The sequence below is a fragment of the Panthera tigris genome, chromosome X, assembly GCF_018350195.1.
Source record: "Panthera tigris isolate Pti1 chromosome X, P.tigris_Pti1_mat1.1, whole genome shotgun sequence".
Lineage (NCBI taxonomy): Eukaryota > Metazoa > Chordata > Mammalia > Carnivora > Felidae > Panthera > Panthera tigris.
In genome coordinates this window covers 106,656,720-106,676,753 of record NC_056677.1, presented here as the reverse complement: position 1 = coordinate 106,676,753, position 20,034 = coordinate 106,656,720, and the positions used below count along the sequence as shown (strand labels likewise).

Below are 20,034 nucleotides of genomic sequence, written 5' to 3'. Positions count from 1 at the left end.
CTCGGACCCCAAAGGGAGGCTGGCAGTGGCTTGGCAGGTGGGCACTAAGCCGGGAGATGGGTGGGGGAACGGGGCGGAGGCAGCGTCGAGTGGCGTTCGGGGTAGCCAATGGTAGTTCGGGGCAGGGGTGGCAGGGGCGGAGGCGCCGAGGCCGAGCAGCCAATGGGGGGCGAGCAACTACTGGAACGACCTGGTGACGTGAGGAGCGTTCCATTCGGCCAGCGGTGGGCGGTTGCCACAGCTGGTTTAGGGCCCCGACCATTGGGGCCCCTTGTCAGGAGGAGGCAGCCTCCGGGCTGGGGAGGAGAAGTCGCTGCCACCTCTGGCGGCTGACGCGGTCCCCTGGGACAGTCCACTTCCTGCCCTCAGTTCCCCGCCGAGTTCGGTCTCCAGGGTTCAGGTAACGAGGGGTGGGGGTTGGGGTCTCCTGGGCTCGGCCGCATGGTGGGCTAACAGCCCCTCCGCTGTACCCAGCCGCGCGGACGTTGGCACTGGCCTTCTCAGCTGGGCAGCCGCCGAGCCCCTGACCGCGGCTGACTACACGTGGCGGGGCGTGTGTGAGTGTGTATGAACGTGGGGAGGTGGCGCGCGTCCCAACCTGCCTCGGGCGGTGGTCCGCTGCGTGGCGGAGGCAGGGCTGGCCTCCCGAGGCCGCGCCCGCCGCCCGCCCGGGCCTCGGGCCTCGGGCCCCAGGCTGGTGGGCCGGTCGCTGGCTCTCGACGGATTTTGATCTTTGTTCTCCCAGGCCCGGCTCCCCTTCCTGGTCTCCCTTCTCCCGCTGGGCCGGTTTATCTGGAGGAGATTGTTTTCCAGGTTAGTTTTACACAAAGGAAGTGTTCTCTGCCCTTCTGGTGCTCCCTCCCCTTTGCCAAGGCTTCTTGCTTTCTCATTTCCCTGCTCATCTCCTAGTCTCTATTTGGACCCTTGCCCTCTCCAGCCCGTAATGATTTCGGGTTGGTTGTTTCTCATCAGTCAGGCAGGCTGCAGGTTTCCACCTCATTCTTGCCAGCGTGGGGCATGTGGTGTCAGTAAATAGAGGCCACAGCACCACACCTGAGAAGAGAAGGGTGGCAGTGGCTGAGAAAGCCTGGGCCTGGGGGTTCAGGATGCCAAGTGGTGATGGTACTTATGGAATGTCCAGAAAGCAAGCACCTTTATGACTTTTCTTAGCTGCTGACATGTCCACCCACCCCCACCCCCAACCATTCCAGAACTCTCCTGCTTAAGTCAGCCTTTCACCTACAGGTCTGTGATGTGGTTTCATTAAGATTCCCACAAATGTTAGGCTAGACTAGCAAGATTGGTTCATTTCCCAGACTCAGGAAGTTACAGAGGGTTTGATTAGGGGAAATCTGTTTTGAGTAAATACAACCTGGATATGTGTACAGAGTGTCCAGAACCTCCTAGCCCTGCCAGAGGGTGACTTGTTCCCTGGTGTGATTCATATTTGAGTGGCTAATTAAAGAAAGAAGGTGAATGGAGGAGGGGAGGGAATGGCTCCTGAAGGAGGGAAACTCTACCATTATTTTGAGTCTTCTTACTGATGATTATAGAACACTGTGGTACAGTGGAAAGTGCCCTGGCCTGAAAGTCAGCAGACGTGTTTTCTTGGCTTAGCTTTGCGGCTGTGTGACCCTGGACAAGTGATTTCCTCTCTTTGGTCTTTACTTGTTTCCAAAACAAAGTAATTGGGGCTATCACCCTAAAAATCCTTTCTAGTTCCAAGGTTCTATGATGATAAAATCATCAGTATTATATTGGAAATATAGGGATTATTAAATCCATAGTAAGAAAACATGGTAACCCCCTTCTTTTTTGAGAACCTTTAGCCTTTTCTCCTTTTAGAGGATACACACAGATTGGAAATAAACTTTTCCCACTTCCCTACCACTACCCCTTTAGGCAGTGCTCATTTTTCCACCTCTGGTAAAGGAGGGTTGAACTGCATTTTCTTGTTCCTGCCTCATATTTTTCTTTTTGTGCTTTCTCTTAGGGCTACAAATTGGACTTTTGATGATGTTTGACCCTGCGGCAGCAATAGCAGGCATCGTGATTTCAAAGCTGGGCTCAGCTTCTGTTTCTTCTCTCTTGTAATCACAAAGCCCGTTGTGGACCAGGAATTCCAATCATGTCTGTGATGGTGGTGAGAAAGAAGGTGACACGGAAATGGGAGAAACTCCCAGGCAGGAACACCTTCTGCTGTGATGGTCGAGTCATGATGGCCCGGCAAAAGGGCATCTTCTATTTGACCCTCTTCCTCATCTTGGGGACATGTACACTCTTCTTCGCCTTCGAGTGAGTTTCTATTGAGTAGACTTGCCTGATTATAGTCACTTTGAGTCCAGGGGAAGAACCTTCTTTCTGGAGAGTTTGTGGATGGTCCTTGGATACCACTATCCTCTTGAGTAATGTCTATAGATTATGCTAACTGAGTTCATTTCCTTGTGGTTTTAACAGGGTATGTGCTTCATTAAAAACCCAAGACCTTTGATACCAATTTTGTAGCACAGATTTGGGGCTACCCCTGGCACACTTGGGAAATAAAGGCATTTGTCTTTGTTACTCACCTCTCCTTTTCAGTGGTCTCCTTAGGAGTTTAGTGACAGACTCCATCTTCCCCATCCCTCTTGGGCCTAGGGGCAGCCCTCATGGTCATAACTCTGTACCACAAAACTCACCTATTCTGTTATTCTGGGTCACCTCTCCTAGCTATTAAATTGAAAAGCCAACTGAACTGGGAACTTGCAGATTGGTTCCAGCCTCAGCTGCATGTGTGGCACATATGTGCTTTTTAAATGTGAGTTTCACTCTAGATCACTCAGCATAAACAACTCTGTATTCTGTGTGTGTCTGATACCAGCTTTGGAGTTGTTTTTTTCTTTGATATAATAGCTAGTACTAGAGTCACCATTTGAAGCCTGTATAGGTCACTGCTCTAGGGAGGTGACCAGTTGGATTCTAGGGTACTGTGGCTTGACTACTGGGTATGCTGAGAATGCTGTACGCTCTAGGGATGGGAACAATGCTAATTGCTTTGGGATTATTATGAGGAGGGCCTTGAGGAGCCAAGAGGTGTGTGTGTAGACTGTGAGCCACCCCTGATATGAGCCTGCTATAGTTCATGCACTACCATGACCCCGGGAGCTCCCAGGCTGGGGTGTGGCTGTGGCAGGGAGGAGGGGGTCCCCTTGGCTAGCCTTTGTGGGTAATCAAAATGAGCTCTGATCTCTTGGAGCTCATTTTTGTCCTTCTATAAGGGCTCCAGGCTTTCCCAGTGCATCAAGAGTGATTTTTCAGGCTGTTTTGCCAGACTTTTTGATGGTTGCAGCTGGCTTGAGCAACAGTGGCAGGGGTGGGGGGAAGTTTATAACAGGGCTAGAAAAGGAAGGTCAGAGAAGCTCTTTCTCAAAGGCTCTTTTGCTTCTGACTTTGTGAAGTATTTGGCGAAGTCAGGTTGGAGATGGCTTCTTAGTTGCTTTCCCAGTCTTAGGTTTACGGTGGCGTGTGTATATGTGTGTACTTGTGTGTGGTACAAGTGAGCATGTGCAATCAGGCAGGCATACGTGTAACACTAATAAAATGCTGTCCCCTCTCAGCCTTCTCTCCAAAAAAAAATATTTTTTTGCTTTATTCTTTCCTTGCTTCTTTTTGGAAGTGCAGAGCTGAACTCTGCTTTCTATCATTCTCCCTGTCTTTCAGTCCTTACCCTGCTGAATCACTAGCTCTTTTTGCCGCCACTCCCCTCCATCTTAGAGTTAAATTTGTGAGGTTGGAACTATTTAAAATAGAGATGAGATTTGTTTCTATGGTGTGAGTGAGCTGGTAATTCTGGGTCCAGAAAACCTCTGGTTTGACTGTCCAGGGGAATTGGGAATTTGGAGCTATTGGCGTTTGGCCTTTTTTGTATCTGGGAGCCAGACAGAATCTGATTTGGATCTGTCCCACTTAGGCCCCAAAGGCCTTTGAACAAAACCGCCTGTGGGATGAAGCTTATAATTAGCTAAGTTACTGTTTGACAGAGGCAGGTTAAGTTTTCTACCAAGATGACTTTTTTCCCCAAGTTATTTCTTGTGCTTTGCCCTCAGATATGAAGGGTGAGGTTGTTTATAAACTGCCTTGAGTTACAGCTGTCTGTGTGATAGAGTAAATATTTTTTAGTGTAAGGCTGGGGGAGGGAGAAGTGGGGGAAGGGAGAAGGAAGTAAACGTGTTAGCTAAGGAGTGGAATGGGGAAGCATAAGTCTGACCGAAGGGGAGAGGACCCTGGCAATGAATCATTTTTACTGAGAGTGGTTGAATCTGTTTGCGTGCATATGTGTGTGTGTGTCTGTCCATGTGTGTCTGTCACATATAGACATACACACTCTAGGTGGTGGTTGCTTTATGCCTAGCTGTTGACAGGCTGTACAAAGGACACCAGCATGCCTCTGAAGAATGAAATCTTTTTCTGGTTGACTGTTTCCTTTGGAGTATATAATTCACTACTAACCACACAGTGGGGGTTGGGATTTGGGGGACAGGATACGGGCCCCTTAGTTAGTATTAGAACATAGGGAGACCTCAGGAAATCAGCTGATCCAGTCCCCTGCCTTCAGGCTGGTGAGGGTGTCTGAACCACCAGTGAAGAGGGCTGTCTATTTTCGTCCCTAAATTGTCTAGGAACATAGATTCCACATCCTCTTACTGTTGCATTTTTGCCTTGGGGAAGTCTAGATCTTGCCGCACATCTGGACCTGCATTTTAGTAGTGGGGTCTCACTTGCAGCAGGTGCTTAGGAACAAGTGCAAGTTGATTTATAGCTGCCCATGGCACAGCCCTGGGTCGGCCAGATGGCTTGAGAAATCTGGTCAGGCATGTGGGCACCCCTTGATGAAAAACATGCAGCATTAGTGGTGCCAGTGGATATCTTTTTATTTTTGGATTTTGCCTTTATATGTTTAGACTTCTCAAAGGAGGGGCCTGTAATTTTCATTGGACAGACAGTAGGCTGAATACATAAAATGAATAAAGGTTGTCCATCTAGGAGCTAGTTAGCTCTGTGTTGTTATAAGTGTTTCCAAAGATACTGGGTGGCCACCTCTAAGGGCTGCTGTCACAAAGTGGATTCCTGCCTGGAATGGGAAATTGGACTACATTATCACTGAGCCTCTTGCAACTCTGAGAGTCTGAAATTCTGCGTAACTGTTGTGTTTGTCTGGAAGATTCAAATACACACAAAAAGGAAAGGATAGATTACCAGTAGGTAGCTGTATTTAAATACATTTACATATTTAAATGTAATTGTATCTATGGTAAAAGTATTGACTTTAAAAGCAGAGTGAAAATTGTGCAGTGCTTAAGAAAAGGATTTCTTAATTTATCTTTAGGGGGAGGCATTTAGGAAATGTGCGTGTATATGCCAGTTTCAGCTTTGACCACATGAGCCATTCTCAGTCTTTTCTGGCCAAACCCTGTCCAGCTTGTGTAAACATGTAGCCACCAGCTTGGCTGGTAATGTCAGGACATTATAGCAGAATGACGCTGACAACTGTGAGGTGTCCAGCCACTCAAAGACTATTGTAGTAGGTAGTCAAATTCAACTTCCTGATAAAGCTAGGGGGAAGGACCAAGTGCACTGTTTTCTGGAATTGGCTTTCTCGCTATCTCTTTTAACTTTGTGACCAGATCACTGGTGGGGTCAATGTACCCAGACTTCTCTTGTGGCAAGAATGACTATGTGACTTTTGACACCTGAAGTAGAAGCAGTTTGCTGCTATGATCAGTGCTTATGCCTCATTGTGCTGTATGTAGAGGAAATTGTATCAAGGCACTATCAAACCCTGTTGGACTGACACACATAGTTGCTTCTGACGTACAGAGGAGTCATTGAATTGGATGAACTGAAAAAAGCTTTGTAACGCTGCTCAGTAATTGACCCACTTCTAGCCTATCCAAATTCTACCGCTTCTTTCAAGTCCCTTCTTGAGCTTTCCTTCATGAAACCTTTCTAATAATTCCTGCATTTGTAGGACTAATCATACATACTGCTCATTTAACACATAATCTTATGACATTTCTTAGATTTCTAAATTCTATGATTATTGCACTTTGAGCTCTTTCAATGTCAGGGACTATCTCCTATGTCTATGTAGCCCCCACAGTGCCCTCTGCCAGGCCTTACATAGCATAGATGGTCAGTAAATGTTACTGAATTAATAACACATTCTGGATACACTTTAAATGTCTTGACTCACATAATCATAGAATGGTAGAACTGGAAGGGGCCTTGGAGACTATCTCCATCCTTTTGCAGGTGAGGAAACCAGGTCCACAGAAGAGGTTACTTTACCAAGATCAGCTGGACAACCAATACCTCTGTATGACACACTACCTTTCATCTCATTGTAACCTTTTGAATATGGAATCCAGAAGACATTCAGGTTTACTAAAGTGTGCATATTGCCAAGTGCTAGACCAGCATATTCTGGGTTCTTGCTAGCTAGTGATTATGTTACCTAGTGGCATCTAGGTTATTTGGGCCTCCCCAGCTATGCTCCTAGGAAATGAAGGTATCTTTGTAGAAAACTGGTAGCATCCTGGCATGGCATTCTGGTAGCCTTGCAGGAACAGGGAAACCCATCGCTAAGTGTGAACCTAGAAAGTAAGCTTTGTGAGTTATGAGGGGTCATCACCTCAGTGACCACTCAGAGTCCTTGCTGCCTGAATGAGGGTGGCTTGGAGAAAAATTAAGCAATATGTGCTCCCTACCTCATTACCATGTGGGTGATCCTGATGAAAGGGGCATCATGTCCCTGCAGACAGAGGAAAGAGAAATGGTCATCTGACAACACAAAGTTGCCAGGTTTGAGGAGACACAGAGCTATGTAGACAAAAGCCAAACTGACCTGGCAGAATATTTGTGCCTATAGTGACAAGATCCAGGTTCCTGAAGTTACTTAGATGAGATTGGAAAGGGGGAAAAGTGACTTTATCATGATCTCTAACCAAGAGAACATTCTCCAGAAAATTTTTCTTTGCAGGTTCTATCTTGTGCTTTACCTAGCCCAAGATTATGTCTATGATTTGGCCAACCAAATGATAGTTTTAGAACATCATAGTTGTCTCTCTGATACCAATCTGTTATAGTACTTGGCTAAGTTCAACTTCCTGATAAAGCATGCTCCCTGCAGAAGGGTTGAGTTATGTCTTCTGAACAGTATGCTTTCCTTTCTTTGCAGTTCCATCATTCAGAATTTATCTGTGTATATTCAGTCTCTACTACTTTTTGTGATAATGAGTTTCACACTGTCAGTCTCTATCGAATGCATCTCCCATATTTTGAGAATGAGTTTTAACTGAGTATAGTGATTTTATATTTTGGGAAAAGCAAGCACAAAGAACAGGGATGTCCCCCAGCATGCCGACATCAGTTGAGATGTTTATTGAAGGAGAGAAGAGACCTTCTAAATGTTCCTCAGAGATGCCTGCTAGTATTGTGTTTAAGAACAAAGGAAGCACCTTATTCATTTTGCAATAGCAAGAAGCTAGTGAATTCAGTGTAATTAGGGGTATGTTTCTGGGATGGAGCAATGAGAAGACAAGAATCTTATGATGATGATTAGGTAAGGCCAGTTTAACTAATGGAGGGCCTTGGAATACTGGCCTGTGGGGTTTGGGGATTAATAAGCAGTGGGGAATTGTTCTAAATTTTTAGGCAGGAGTATATTATAATTGAAATATTTTATTTGTTATATTTGAAATTTGTTACTTTTGGTATAACTGAAATGTGAAATTTGCTATTATAACAGATTTAGCAACTACTTAGCGGGCTTGCCTGGCTACAGATTTTGGCCCTCTTCAGTGAGAGGATGGTTTATTGCCTCAAAATTGAAAATGTCCCTGTTTGGTTAATTTTCCCCATTGCTACTGGAACAAAACAGGGTTATACATCTTCCCTTGACCTTCACATAGCAGTCAGGGGCTGACTTTCAATTATGTTTTTAGTGTCTAAGGAAACTTTTTCCCTATCAGCAGACTCTGAAGTGTCATCAGAAGACCCTTGAGTCAGTCTTATAGGTGGTTCTATATGTTTACTATGCTTTAGAGGTAAGTAGTATGTAAAAGGACAGACAACGATCCATATCAGTGAGAACTTATAGCAAAGGCTTATTGCCATTATGTGGGGCTAAGGGCCATCATGGGGCTCTAATCCTTGGGCCCTTTCTGCTGTTCCAAGCTGTGCTTAAATCCACCCTTAATGGCTGCTATGGGAGCAGTTTCAAACAGCCACCAGCTTCCCAAGAGAGCTCTTCTCTGACCACTTATAGTCCTTAGGGTATGAATCACCATCCTAACCCTTAATTACTGGTCTTATCTTATTCTGTAGCTGTTTCATATGTTAGTTATGTTTTCCATAACAATATTAACTCCCATTTTCTCTTGTTCTTCATTTGTTAGGCCCATAAATACTTGTTGGCACTGAGTTTTTGGGGAGACTTAGAGGTAGAGTATTGTATAGAACACCAATCCACACTCCCAGTCTATGAGGCAGAGCCCTGCTATGGAATCTGTCTGGTTTCTTACAGGTTCCACTTATGAATCTCTTTTGAGTTTTTTCACATCAGTTGAAGTCTGTGTCATTATCATTGTCCCTCCAATGAACTACCATGCTAGGGATGGGGGATGGGACATGACACACCAGCCCAGCCTGGCACTGCTGGTTACTGCTAGACAGTACCACCATGTGGCCCATGGGACATGTGGAAGTCCAGTCATTTAGCCTAGCTATGGAAGCCTGAGGCCAATCAAGAAGTTGGTAGAAGATGGCTTAAAATAATGATATCTCTTCAGGTCGAATAAATGAAGACTTAGTGGGGACATGGTAGCATTTATAAAATTTACAAGGGAGAAAAGCAACCACTAAACCCTCTAGAAGGGGGAAAGTCTCTTGGCACTTTGAAGACAAAAGAGAGTTCTGTTTCAAGAAGTGTATGGATATTAGTATTCCAAGAAGTGATATGAATGGAAAGTACTAGGGGGTTTCAAAAACAGCCTATATTTGTGGATGACAGATCCCATCTTTCACTAAGACAAATTACTGATTTAGGATACTCCTGACTTTTCAGATCAATATTGGGAATTACCACCAAATCTTCACATACCCTATTCCTGTCAGAGACAGACCCCTAGCTTACTGCAATTATGGTATTAACCTATGTGGATATTTTTGATCATAACTGCTAAAGACAGACATGACATGTTATAGTTTACAGTAGTCTTAGCCACTGGCTCTCTTAGTTTCCTCTTACTTGGAGTGGAAAGGCCTGTTGGTTCCACATCTGCCTTCTCAGCCACACCCACTCACTAGTGACAACTGGCTGCCAGTAGCCTCATCTCTGGAGAACAATACAATGGGCCTGTTGTGTACTTGTTGACACACAGAGTGGATTGTTTTAGCAGGTGCAGAAGATAGTCCATGTGGAGATTACAGAGACCTTTATCCTTGATGGCATAGCATAATTCAAATCTAAGTTGTTCTTTGTCTGGTTGACAAGCAGGTGTTGGAATGGGACTTAGTTAATCTCAGGTCCTTTGTGCATGGGGTTAACATTGTGTGTGTGTGTGTGTGTGTGTGTGTGTGTGTGTGAGAGAGAGAGAGAGAGAGAGAGAGATGTATATATATTTTCTATCTTTTTTTATTTGGTATTCTTTTTTTTATTTGAGAGAAGGAGAGACAGAAAGAGAAAGGGAGAGTGTGGTGGAGAGGTGCAGACAGAGAGAGAGGATCTCAAGCAGACTTCACACTCAGTGCAGAGCCCAACACAGGGCTCGGTCCCATGACCCTGGGATCATGACCTGAATCAAAATCAAGAGTTAGACACTCAACCAACTGAGCTACCCAGGCGCCCCTTTTTCCTCTCTATTTTTTTTTTCCTGTAATAAGACAATTTAAAAGCCCTTTGGTGGCTGATTGGTTGGCTCTGATTTTTCTAAGTCTATTTATTGGATGCTGTACACCCAGAGCAGTTTGAGTTCTAGAGACATTACTTGTTTTCAAGAGTGATCTTAGAAATGGGCAGTGATTAGAAAGATCGCTGTTTTCTGTTAGTGTGGTAATTTTACTTGGCTTGCTTGTGAAACAGTCTTGTATTTCTCTTGTGTCCTTTGGGTCCCTGGTAGGTGGAGGTGACTTTTGTTTCTGAATTCACTTCTTGATTATCTGTATACTGAAGGTGGAACAATGGAAAAGAGGGTAATCCACAAGGTAGTGATATGCAGGGGCTTTAATTACTCTGTACTAAGTCAGATCCTTCAGTTCTTCAAATTTTGTCCCCTACCCTTAGCTTTTAGAAAGAAATAAGTCATACAAAAGCAGACTAAGACCAAGGAGGCAATAAGCAGGCAAACAAAAAGCCACAAACATCATTTTGCAAGTTTGCTACATATGTTCACCTTTATGACAAACCGCTCAGCCTAATATTATAGTTGACTTGCACCCTTCATGCAGTTGTGTGTGTGGCGGGGAGGCAAGGGGAGGATCTCATGGGGACTGTTCCAAAACTACAGCGAATGTATAACCCCGGGGTTAAATGTTTGCTCTGAATGGACAGCAGCTTGCTTAATCCCCATGCCGATGAGGTAAGCCTTTTTCCTTAGCGTACTTTTTCTGCTCTCCCTCTGGTCCTTGCTCATCCACTTATAGTCTGCCTCTAAGAGAAGATCTCTGTGTTGAATGAAAAAATGTCTCCCAGGAGGAAGAGAATAAAAATAGGTCAGTGATAACTCTCATCGCATATTCCTATTTATTTGGTTTGAAATTCAGTTGAATGTGACAAGTATTTGTTGGTAGCTTCTTTGTTCCCGTACTTGCATTAAGCTCTGGGACATAAAGAAGCATGATGGTAATTGTTAACAGCTGGCATTTACTTAAAGTTTACTATGTGTCAGGTACAGTTCTAAGTACTTTATTTATATTCATGCATTTGATCCACAAAATGACCCTATGTAGTGCTATTATTATCCTCATTTCACAGATAAGGAGACTGAAGTTAATTAAGTCACCCTGCTAGGAGCTGGTAGAACCACAATTCAACCCCAAATGTTCCCACTCCAAAAAAGACAAGGTTCTTGCTCTTATGAAGTCCAGCTGGGGGAGATGAGGTCAACATAGTGAAAAACAGCTAGGAAACAATACAAGGCTCTGGCAATGAGGATGACAGCGGTAGAGAAGGGAGAGATTAGTGCAGCTTAGGATAGGCCTTTCAGAGGAGGCAAGACCTCTCTAAGACCTCTCTCTATCAAATCTACCTTGTGGATTTAGTGTGAGAATTGAATGAGATGGTGCATATAAAGGGCTTAGTGCAATGCCTGGCATATGGTGAATGCTCAGTAAATTGTGATGATGACAATGATGGCATTGATGTCTCTGGGACCTGAAAGATGAGTAGAGCTGGGATATCCAGAGAGGAAGAGGGGTAGTCTTCCAGATGAATTATGAGGAAAGGGGGAGGAAACATTATGTTGAGAAGGGGTGCTAGGAGATTTTCCTTGCCTAACGTCAGTAGGCACCTACTAGCAGAGCTCATTGAGGAGAGAAAAGAATGGATGTTTCAAAGTCAGTCAGCAGCCCAGAAACTTTTCATTGGCTTTGAAGCATGCCAGACCTACCCTCTGTCTGACACTGGGACCCTGCTTCATAAATGGTCCTCATCTTTTCTTCCTCCTCCTTGAGCTCAGGCCTAATGCTAGATGAGTGTTTTTGAAAAGCTCTACATATTCCCAGAGTAAGAGCAACCTATGGTAATTACAAGTCCAGGCTCAGTTGCTTCCCTGACCTTAATAGGTGTGAGCCTTTCATGAGGCACAGAGGAAATGGGGTTTTCAGCAGGCCAAAAGGAGGGACTGGACTTGGTGATAGGAGAAGTCCCTTGAGACTGTCTTCTCTAGGTTATAGGTCCACCAATCAAATAATTGTTGATTTCCTATTATGTGCAGAACCATATATAAGGGGTTATGGGTAATTCAAGAGAAGAAAAAACATGGTCCCTTCCCTCAAGGTACTGCCGATTTTCTTGTGGAGACCCGATTGACATGCTGGTAACAATTTGAGGTCAATACAGGGTAGGTATAACTAAATGTTCAATTGGCTGCTTTCTTCAGATGCCGCTACCTGGCTGTCCAGCTGTCTCCTGCCATCCCTGTGTTTGCTGCCATGCTCTTCCTTTTCTCCATGGCTACACTGTTGAGGACCAGCTTCAGTGACCCTGGAGTGATCCCGCGGGCCCTACCAGATGAAGCAGCTTTCATAGAAATGGAGATAGGTGAGTTTTCTAACCAGCTGGCAAGATGCTGTGCAGTGGGTGACTTTAATCACTAAGGGAATAGAATCATGTAGTTGCAGATTAAGAATCATTTCTAGCCTTTTCCCTGTAAGAAACTGAATCTGAGATCATGACCACCCTATGAATTTGGTAAGGCAGGTTTAGCAAGATTTGAAAGCCATATGCTTCATACTTTCTTGTGTTGGGTTGCATTTCAGTAGGGGTTTGTTACCAAGGTCCTGCTGCACTGTTCCCAAGAGGATGGCCTTTTTTACTTTTGAAGGGTCATCAACGCATTCGATTTTTTTGATGAAAGCTATAAGCCTTCTTTTCATAAAAAATATTCTTATATGTTTACATATACATATAATTGTGGCTGTAATTTCAGGGACTTGTGGATCTTTTGAAGCACATTCATGGGCCCCACCAAGAATTCCTGATTTAAGGGAATACACAAGATGAGAGGAGACAGCCATGGTGCCAAGAACCATTGAGAATTCTAGGAAGGTAAAGGAAGGAAATGGAAGCAGTTATAGGCTGATTACAGTTTAGTTTTCAGGTCTCTTTGGGACAGAGATAAAGTGATACAACAGCCACGGGCCAGGGTGACTCCACAAATTAAAGCTGAAGATCCCAGGGCTAGAGGGAATATCCTAGGAGCTCATACTGGGAAAGAAGGCTGTGATACCAGTACTAGCAGGGACTGGGAACCCAGCAGACCCAACATCAGTGCCTCCCTAAATTGTTTGCAAGTCCAGTACCCAAGTAGCTTGAGTCAGCATCCAAGCCAGACAGAGTAGAAGAAAGGGACCCGGAAGTTGTAAGACTAAAAGCTATGCCCATGGAGCACCAATATGCTTCTAGATTTTTAGACTGTTTGTTTTTTTATTTTAATATTATTTTATTTAATTAAAAACACACAAATCTATCAGGGTTATAATAGGTATTACATTACATTTATATTTTTTGAGAGAATCTACATTTATATAATATTATCTGCCTATCTAAGAAAATGTTGTGTTTTTATTTTCAGATTGAGTTTTATGCCCTTGGATAAAATGTTTATAGTTTTAAAGCCTAGTTTCTGTATTTCTCATATTGAGTTTATTCCTGATGTTTATATGCATGCTATTATTAACAAAATATTTTCTCCCATTTCCATTTGATGTTTTTTCTTCCAGTTTTATTGAGATATAATTGACACAACATTGTGCAAGCTTAAGGTGTAAAGTATGATGGTTTGATACTCTTAGAGTGGTTTGAAAGCTTTTGTATTTCTTTTGTTTATTTTAGCTGCATTTACCTCTGGCTTCTTGCTGAATTTCTTTTTTTTAAAATTTTTTTAATGTTTATTTATTTTTGAGAGCACGCAAGAGAGACAGAGCATGAGCAGGGGAGAGGCAGAGAGACAGGGAGACACATGTCTGAAGCAGGCTCCAGGCTCTGACTGTCAGCACAGGGTCTGATGTGGGGCTTGAACTCACAGACTGTGAGATCATGACCTGAGCCGAAGCCCGGTGCTTAACTGACTGAGCCACCTAGGCGCCCCTGAATTTCTTTTTTAAAAATTCCATCCTGTTTTAGTTGAGCCAAGGGGACATAGGCTTGTGCACGTCTGAACTACTTAGGGATGGGGAGAGGGTGGGTATGGTGGGGAGAAAGAAGAGGCCAGGTGTGTTGGTGCAGCCGGAGTTCAGGGGAGACCTGGTAAAGCTGGGGTAGTTAGGAGGAAGATAGGAGGGAGAGTTGTGTGTGCCATTTTTTCTCCATCTGGATTATTCTTTTATCATCCCATTTCCATTCACATATGGAGAAACTGAAGGTCAAGGCAGTGCCTTGACTTGTCTTTTGCATCTCACAGCAGGTATTAGCAAGGTTAGTTCTGTTTTGCCAGATCACTGGGCCTAGAGCCCAGGTTTGAGCTGTCACATTCTGACCTCCCCTTTTAGCATGTTCTCTGTGTAGAAGATTGCATTCTTGAGTTCATACATATGTTTATGTTAGCAAGTTTTGGTCAACACTACATTCAGCCCTATGCTGGGTATGCTGTGCATGAGGGCTGGGGGATGGGCAGCAGGCAACACTGTGATTTCCTTGTATCATAGTGCCTCATGGGGAGGACAAACCATGAACTGTATCTCACAGGTGCCCTCATGTAAAGCACATGCAAAGGAATATTAAGGTGGCATGCTGGTACTTTTATCATTCTCTAATGAATAGCTATCATCCTTTTAAGACTTGTGACACACTGTTATTGTTTGATTTCACAGCATCTACCCCACTCTTCAAAAAAAGGAAAAAAATTCCATATGGTAGATATTTTTAAAATCAAAGTGAATTGAAAAATTATTCTGTTTTTAGAATTATCCTGCACATCTAGGGGGCAACAAGACAGGCATTCTCATACGCTACAGATGGATGGGCATGCAAATTGATACAATCTGCCTGGGAAGCATTTTGGCAATAAGCAGTATGGGTTTTAAGGGTTCATACCCTTTGACTCGGTAATTCCACTTCGCTTAGAGTTTAGCTAAAGGAAATAATCAGAGAGTTATACAAATTACTACAGAAGGATTTTTAGCTCAGCATTTTTTCCTTTGTCCTTTTCTTTTTTAAAAATTTATTTTCAGAGAAAAAGAGAGCGAGAGAGCATACATGCAGAGAAGGGGCGGGGGGGGGGGGGGGGGGAAGAGAAATCCTAAGCAGGTTCTGCGCTGTCAGCACAGTCAGACATGGGGCTCAATCTTACAACTGTGAGACCATGACCTGAGCCGAAATTTTAAGCCCAAACTTTTTTTCTTTTTAATATGGGCCTAGTTATTTTAATGCCAGCAACTTCATATTTACTACTCAGATTTCAACATGCTTTTCTTTTTTATCTTTCTGTTTTAGAAATTAATTTTAACACACGTATATATTCTTGGGGAAGGGAGGTGGGAACTGGGATTGGAGTGGTGATCAAAGAGGATTTAAGCTTTATCTGTGATATTTTAGGTTTTTGCATGCAACATCACTTAAATAGTAAAAACTCAGAGGCCACTTAAATGTGCCACTATATGGAATGGTCAAATAAATTACAGGATGTGCATATGATGGAATATTATTATATTGCCAATATTCATCTTTTTGGAAGAGAATTTAACAACCATGGAAAAACATTCACCATATAATGTTAAGTGAAAAATATAGGGTACAAAATCATATCTATATCTCAAATTTTTAAAAATCATGAATGTTTATTTATCTGTTAAGGAAATATACCAAAATGCATGGGTATCCTTGAGTTGAGAGACTGTCAGTGATTTTTATTTTTTCTTAAATGTATTTTCTGTTTTTTCTAAGCCTTTTACAATAAGCACACATTACTCTTATTTTTAAAAGGTTTTTCTGATTCTAAGTATTACCACTCTCTTTTCATGCATATATTTTATTTTTGCAAGATAATATATTTTTATGCATGTTGCTTTTTAGCTTACATTTTCATTTTGCAATACATTGTGAATATTGTCCTGTGTCTTCATTCACTTGTCTACATCATTTTAGATGGTTGCATAATGTTCCATCCTGTGCATGTATCATAATTTACTTAACCAACCTCCTATTGTGACACTGAGGTTATTTTCACGTTTTCACTATTAAAAGGGACTCTGTGACAAATAATCCTTCCACCAACATCTTTTGTATATCTCTTTGTAATTTTGTTAAGTTCCTAGAAATAGAATTGATGGATCAAAAAATATAGACCTTTAAAGTTTTGGGAGCCACTGCTTTATTGCTTACCAGTAATATATAAAAATACCTTCTCCCCATCCTTGTCAACATTGGGTATTCTTATTCTTTTTAATATTTGTTAATATAGTAGGTAGAAACAGTATCTGTGTTGGTTTTTTTTTATGTCTTTGATTGTTAGTGAATTTGGGTATTTTCATTATATGTATATATTAATGTTTATTATTATATATAATATATAATATATATATTATATATAATATATATGGAATATATAATATATATATTATATATAATATATATGGAATATATAATATATATATTATATATATATTAATGTTTATTTTTGAGACCGAGAGAGAGAGCGAGCAGGAGAGGGGCGCTCTGGAGAGAGAACAAGCAGGAGAGAGAGAGGGAGAGGGAGACACAGAATCCAAAGCAGGTCCAGGCTCTGAACTGTCAGCACAGAGCCTGACGTGGGGCTTGAACTCATGAACCATGAGATCAAGACCTGAGCCGAAGTCAGATACTTAACCAACTGAGCCACCCAGGTGCCCCTCATTTCATATATTTTTTAGCCATTTCTATTTCTTTTATGAATGCTTTTCTTTGTAATCTGCAAAAAACAAAACAAAACAAAACTTGAAGAAACCCTTTTTCACATGTGCACAAAAGAATTGCATGGCATTCAGTGGAATTTGGGGGGACACTGTGATGTTGAAAGTGTCCTCTGGAATGCTAGTCTGTAGAAAACAGTGGGCCCTAGGGCACTATTGAGTACTCCCATTGCTTTTCGAGAAGTGGTGGGACTTTTGGACTCAAATAATGGCTAGCTAGCAGTGATAGTAACTGTCTTTACTGATCTCCAGAGGCTACCAATGGTGCAGTGCCCCAGGGCCAGCGACCACCTCCTCGTATCAAGAATTTTCAGATAAACAACCAGATTGTGAAGCTGAAATACTGTTATACGTGCAAGATCTTCCGGCCACCCCGGGCCTCCCATTGCAGCATCTGTGACAACTGTGTGGGTGAGTAAAACCAAAGGGGCTTTGTCTGGGGAAAAGGCTGAGTTGGAGAGGGTCAGGGTTATTTTTCTAGGGAAAAATCAATAGGGGTGGGAAGACAGATTTACATAGGAAATAAGCTAGATTTAGTTAGGAAACTTTAGATAGGAAGCAAGCTTCTGAACAAGTGAAAAAGCAACTGTACTTGTGTAGATCAAATCTTATTTTAAATATCCTCTGGTCTAAAATTTACTAAAAAAAAACTTTTTGGTAAATGGGAAGTAAACTTTACCTGTTTTTAAGATCCGCATTTTTCTTGACTGGATTTGTTTCAAGTGGAACCCATCTTATGTAGGGGGAAGAAAACCCTAGTCCACTGGAGGGCAACTTCGGGGAAAGAAGGGATATATAAGTACTGTTCCCAAGAAGAAGAAAGTTGCTAAGATTTATTAAGATACTACTATATAGGAGGCACTGTGCTAAGCGCTTTCCCTTTCTCTCATTTAAGACTTGTAAAACCCCATGAGGTATTATCCCCTTTTCACAGATGAGGAAATAGGTGAAGCACCTTTGTGCAGGTTCGTGTAATTAATGTAAGATGAAACTGGAACAGGTCTGATCCTAAAACTCATTTTAACTTTCTCTGCTAATGCTGCAAGGGTGGCAGGTGTGCATAATACATGGGTCTGTGCTTCTATCTGCATATATGTGGCTTAGTTGTAAGCATTGCCTCATGTGTGCTGTACCCTGAGAAAGATCAGAAACAGGCAGTAAACATATCCATCAATAGACATATATGTGCAACTCTTTGTATATATATATATATATATATATATATATACACACATATATATACATACTTCTTATATGTATACTTCATATATATATATATATATATATATATATATATATATATGTAATAAGCGTACTTCTAGCATTCTTTATATATGCCATGGAACATGCCTGACTGAGTACATTGCTTTCTTCTTATTAGCCAATTCTTTAGGCAAAGGTTGGGAAGATATATCTTACTTTATATGGTAAAAATCTGTGTGTAGATAGGATTTTTATAAATTAAAACTCATTTTAAATTAGCCAGGAAACTTGATATTTCAAGAAGGTCAGATGTGAGGGTTTTGATAAATAATTCCCTCTCCTTATTAATATTCTTAAATATAAAGAACTCATACAAATTGCTTTAAAAAAAAGAAGCAGTAACATTCCAGTAGAAATATGGACAGTTTATGAAACAGGAAATGCAATTAACTAGTTAACAAGAAAAAAATTCATCCATACTAAAAATAAAAAAAATAAAAATTAAAACGATCTTTTAAAATCTAGAATATTAGCAAGGAAAACCTGATAATGCTTAGTCCTACCCTGGTAAGAGTGTAAATTGGAACAAAGTTTTTGGAAGACAACCTAGTGAGATTCTTAAAAGCCTTATTAAAACATGTATACCCTTTGATGCTAGTGATTCCTTTTCTAGAGACCTGTCCTAAGAAAATAATCAGGGATGTGGTAAAAGGTTTAGGTATGGAAATATTTATCTCAGGATTATTATAGTGATTAAAAATTCAATAAATGTAATTGTCCACCAGTAGATAAGCAGTCAAATAAATTGTGGGACATTTATGCAATAGACTTATGGAAAAAGCTCATATCAGAAAGCTAAATGAAATAAAAAAAGAAATAAGCTACATTTATAGTATGATCTCAGTTGCACATTTGAAAAAATATAAGTATATGTAAAGATATATGCAAGGAAATACACCAGAATGCTTAGGCTTATAGTTTATTATCTATAGGTTGTGGAATTTTGAGTGATGCTGTTTTCCTTCATTTTCTTTTTTATTTTTTTCAAGTTTTCTATGATGAGAGTATATTAATTATATTATCAGAAAAAGTATAATTTAAAATGTAGTGAAAATAAATCTGTATAAATCTACAGTTTCCAATATTTTTATGGCAAGTTTGCTTAAAGTGAGGCTATATCTGTAATTCTTGATTCAGGTATTACCCTAACCACTTGGGTGTGTCTTCTCTACATCTTCTTTTTCTCTTCTGAAAAGATACATTGTAGCCCTTTAGTCAGGAGATGTACCATTCTTACTACTTGTGTGTGTCTTCTCTACATCTTTTTCTTTTCTGAAAAGATATATTGTAGCCCTTTAATCAGGAGGTGTACCATTCTTTTTAATTTTTATTTATTTATTTACTTTTTTTAACATTTATTTATTATTGAGAGACAGAGAGACACAGAGCATGAGTGGGGGAGGGATAGAGAGAGGGGGAGGGGTAGAGAGAGGGAGAGACACAGAATCTGAACTAGGCTACAGGCTCTGAGCTGTTAGCACAGAGCCCGACACGGGGCTCAAACTCATAAACTGTGAGATCATGACCTGAGCCAAAGTCAGTTGCTTAACCAACTGAGCCACCCAGGTGCCCCAGGAGGTGTACCATTCTTGAAGTCTTTATTTTGACCCGTGCATAGCTTATTGCTTTTTAAAAATGATGTATTTTATTCTTTGTGTGTTTTTCATTAAAATAATCCATGTTCATTGTACAAAATATGGGGAGTACAGAAAGTATAAATAAAACTTAATCCCAAATTTACTCTCCATTTTGCTGTATCTCCTTCCAGTACCACTTATTTAGATCTTATACAGATCACACATGATAGAGTTTTTAATCCTGCCTTTGTCACTTAACATTATATCCTGAGTATTTTTCCAGATCTTTAATAAATGTGTTTTGAATATATTATTTTAATGACTGCATAATCCATCATATGGCTACATTCTAGTTTATTTTAAAAATTTTCAATATTCTAGTTTATTTAAGCAGTTTCCTATAATTAAATATTATTTACTATTCCATTTTATTCATTATTATTGCACTGCAATCAAAATGATTAAATTTCAGGATGTGGAGAAATTAGAACCTTCATACAATGCTGGTGGGAATATGAAATGACATAGCCACTGTGAAAAACAGCTTGGC

General features: G+C 41.3%; 1 protein-coding gene across 3 annotated transcripts in view; it reads left to right on the top strand.

The window, feature by feature from the left end:
* Positions 1 to 201: 201 nt before the first annotated feature.
* Positions 202 to 20,034, top strand: part of ZDHHC9 (zinc finger DHHC-type palmitoyltransferase 9) — a 45,088-nt gene continuing 25,255 nt past the window's right edge. For 2 of the 3 annotated variants that reach the window (XM_042973791.1, XM_042973793.1), the window contains exons 1-5: positions 202 to 400; positions 746 to 813; positions 1,994 to 2,295; positions 12,138 to 12,298; positions 16,897 to 17,055. In XM_042973791.1, coding sequence (XP_042829725.1) covers positions 2,129 to 2,295; positions 12,138 to 12,298; positions 16,897 to 17,055 — 487 coding nt within the window. In that variant the 5' untranslated portion in view covers positions 202 to 400; positions 746 to 813; positions 1,994 to 2,128. The remainder of the gene's footprint in view (positions 401 to 745; positions 814 to 1,993; positions 2,296 to 12,137; positions 12,299 to 16,896; positions 17,056 to 20,034) is intronic. The other variant, XM_042973792.1, reaches the window with a different exon arrangement.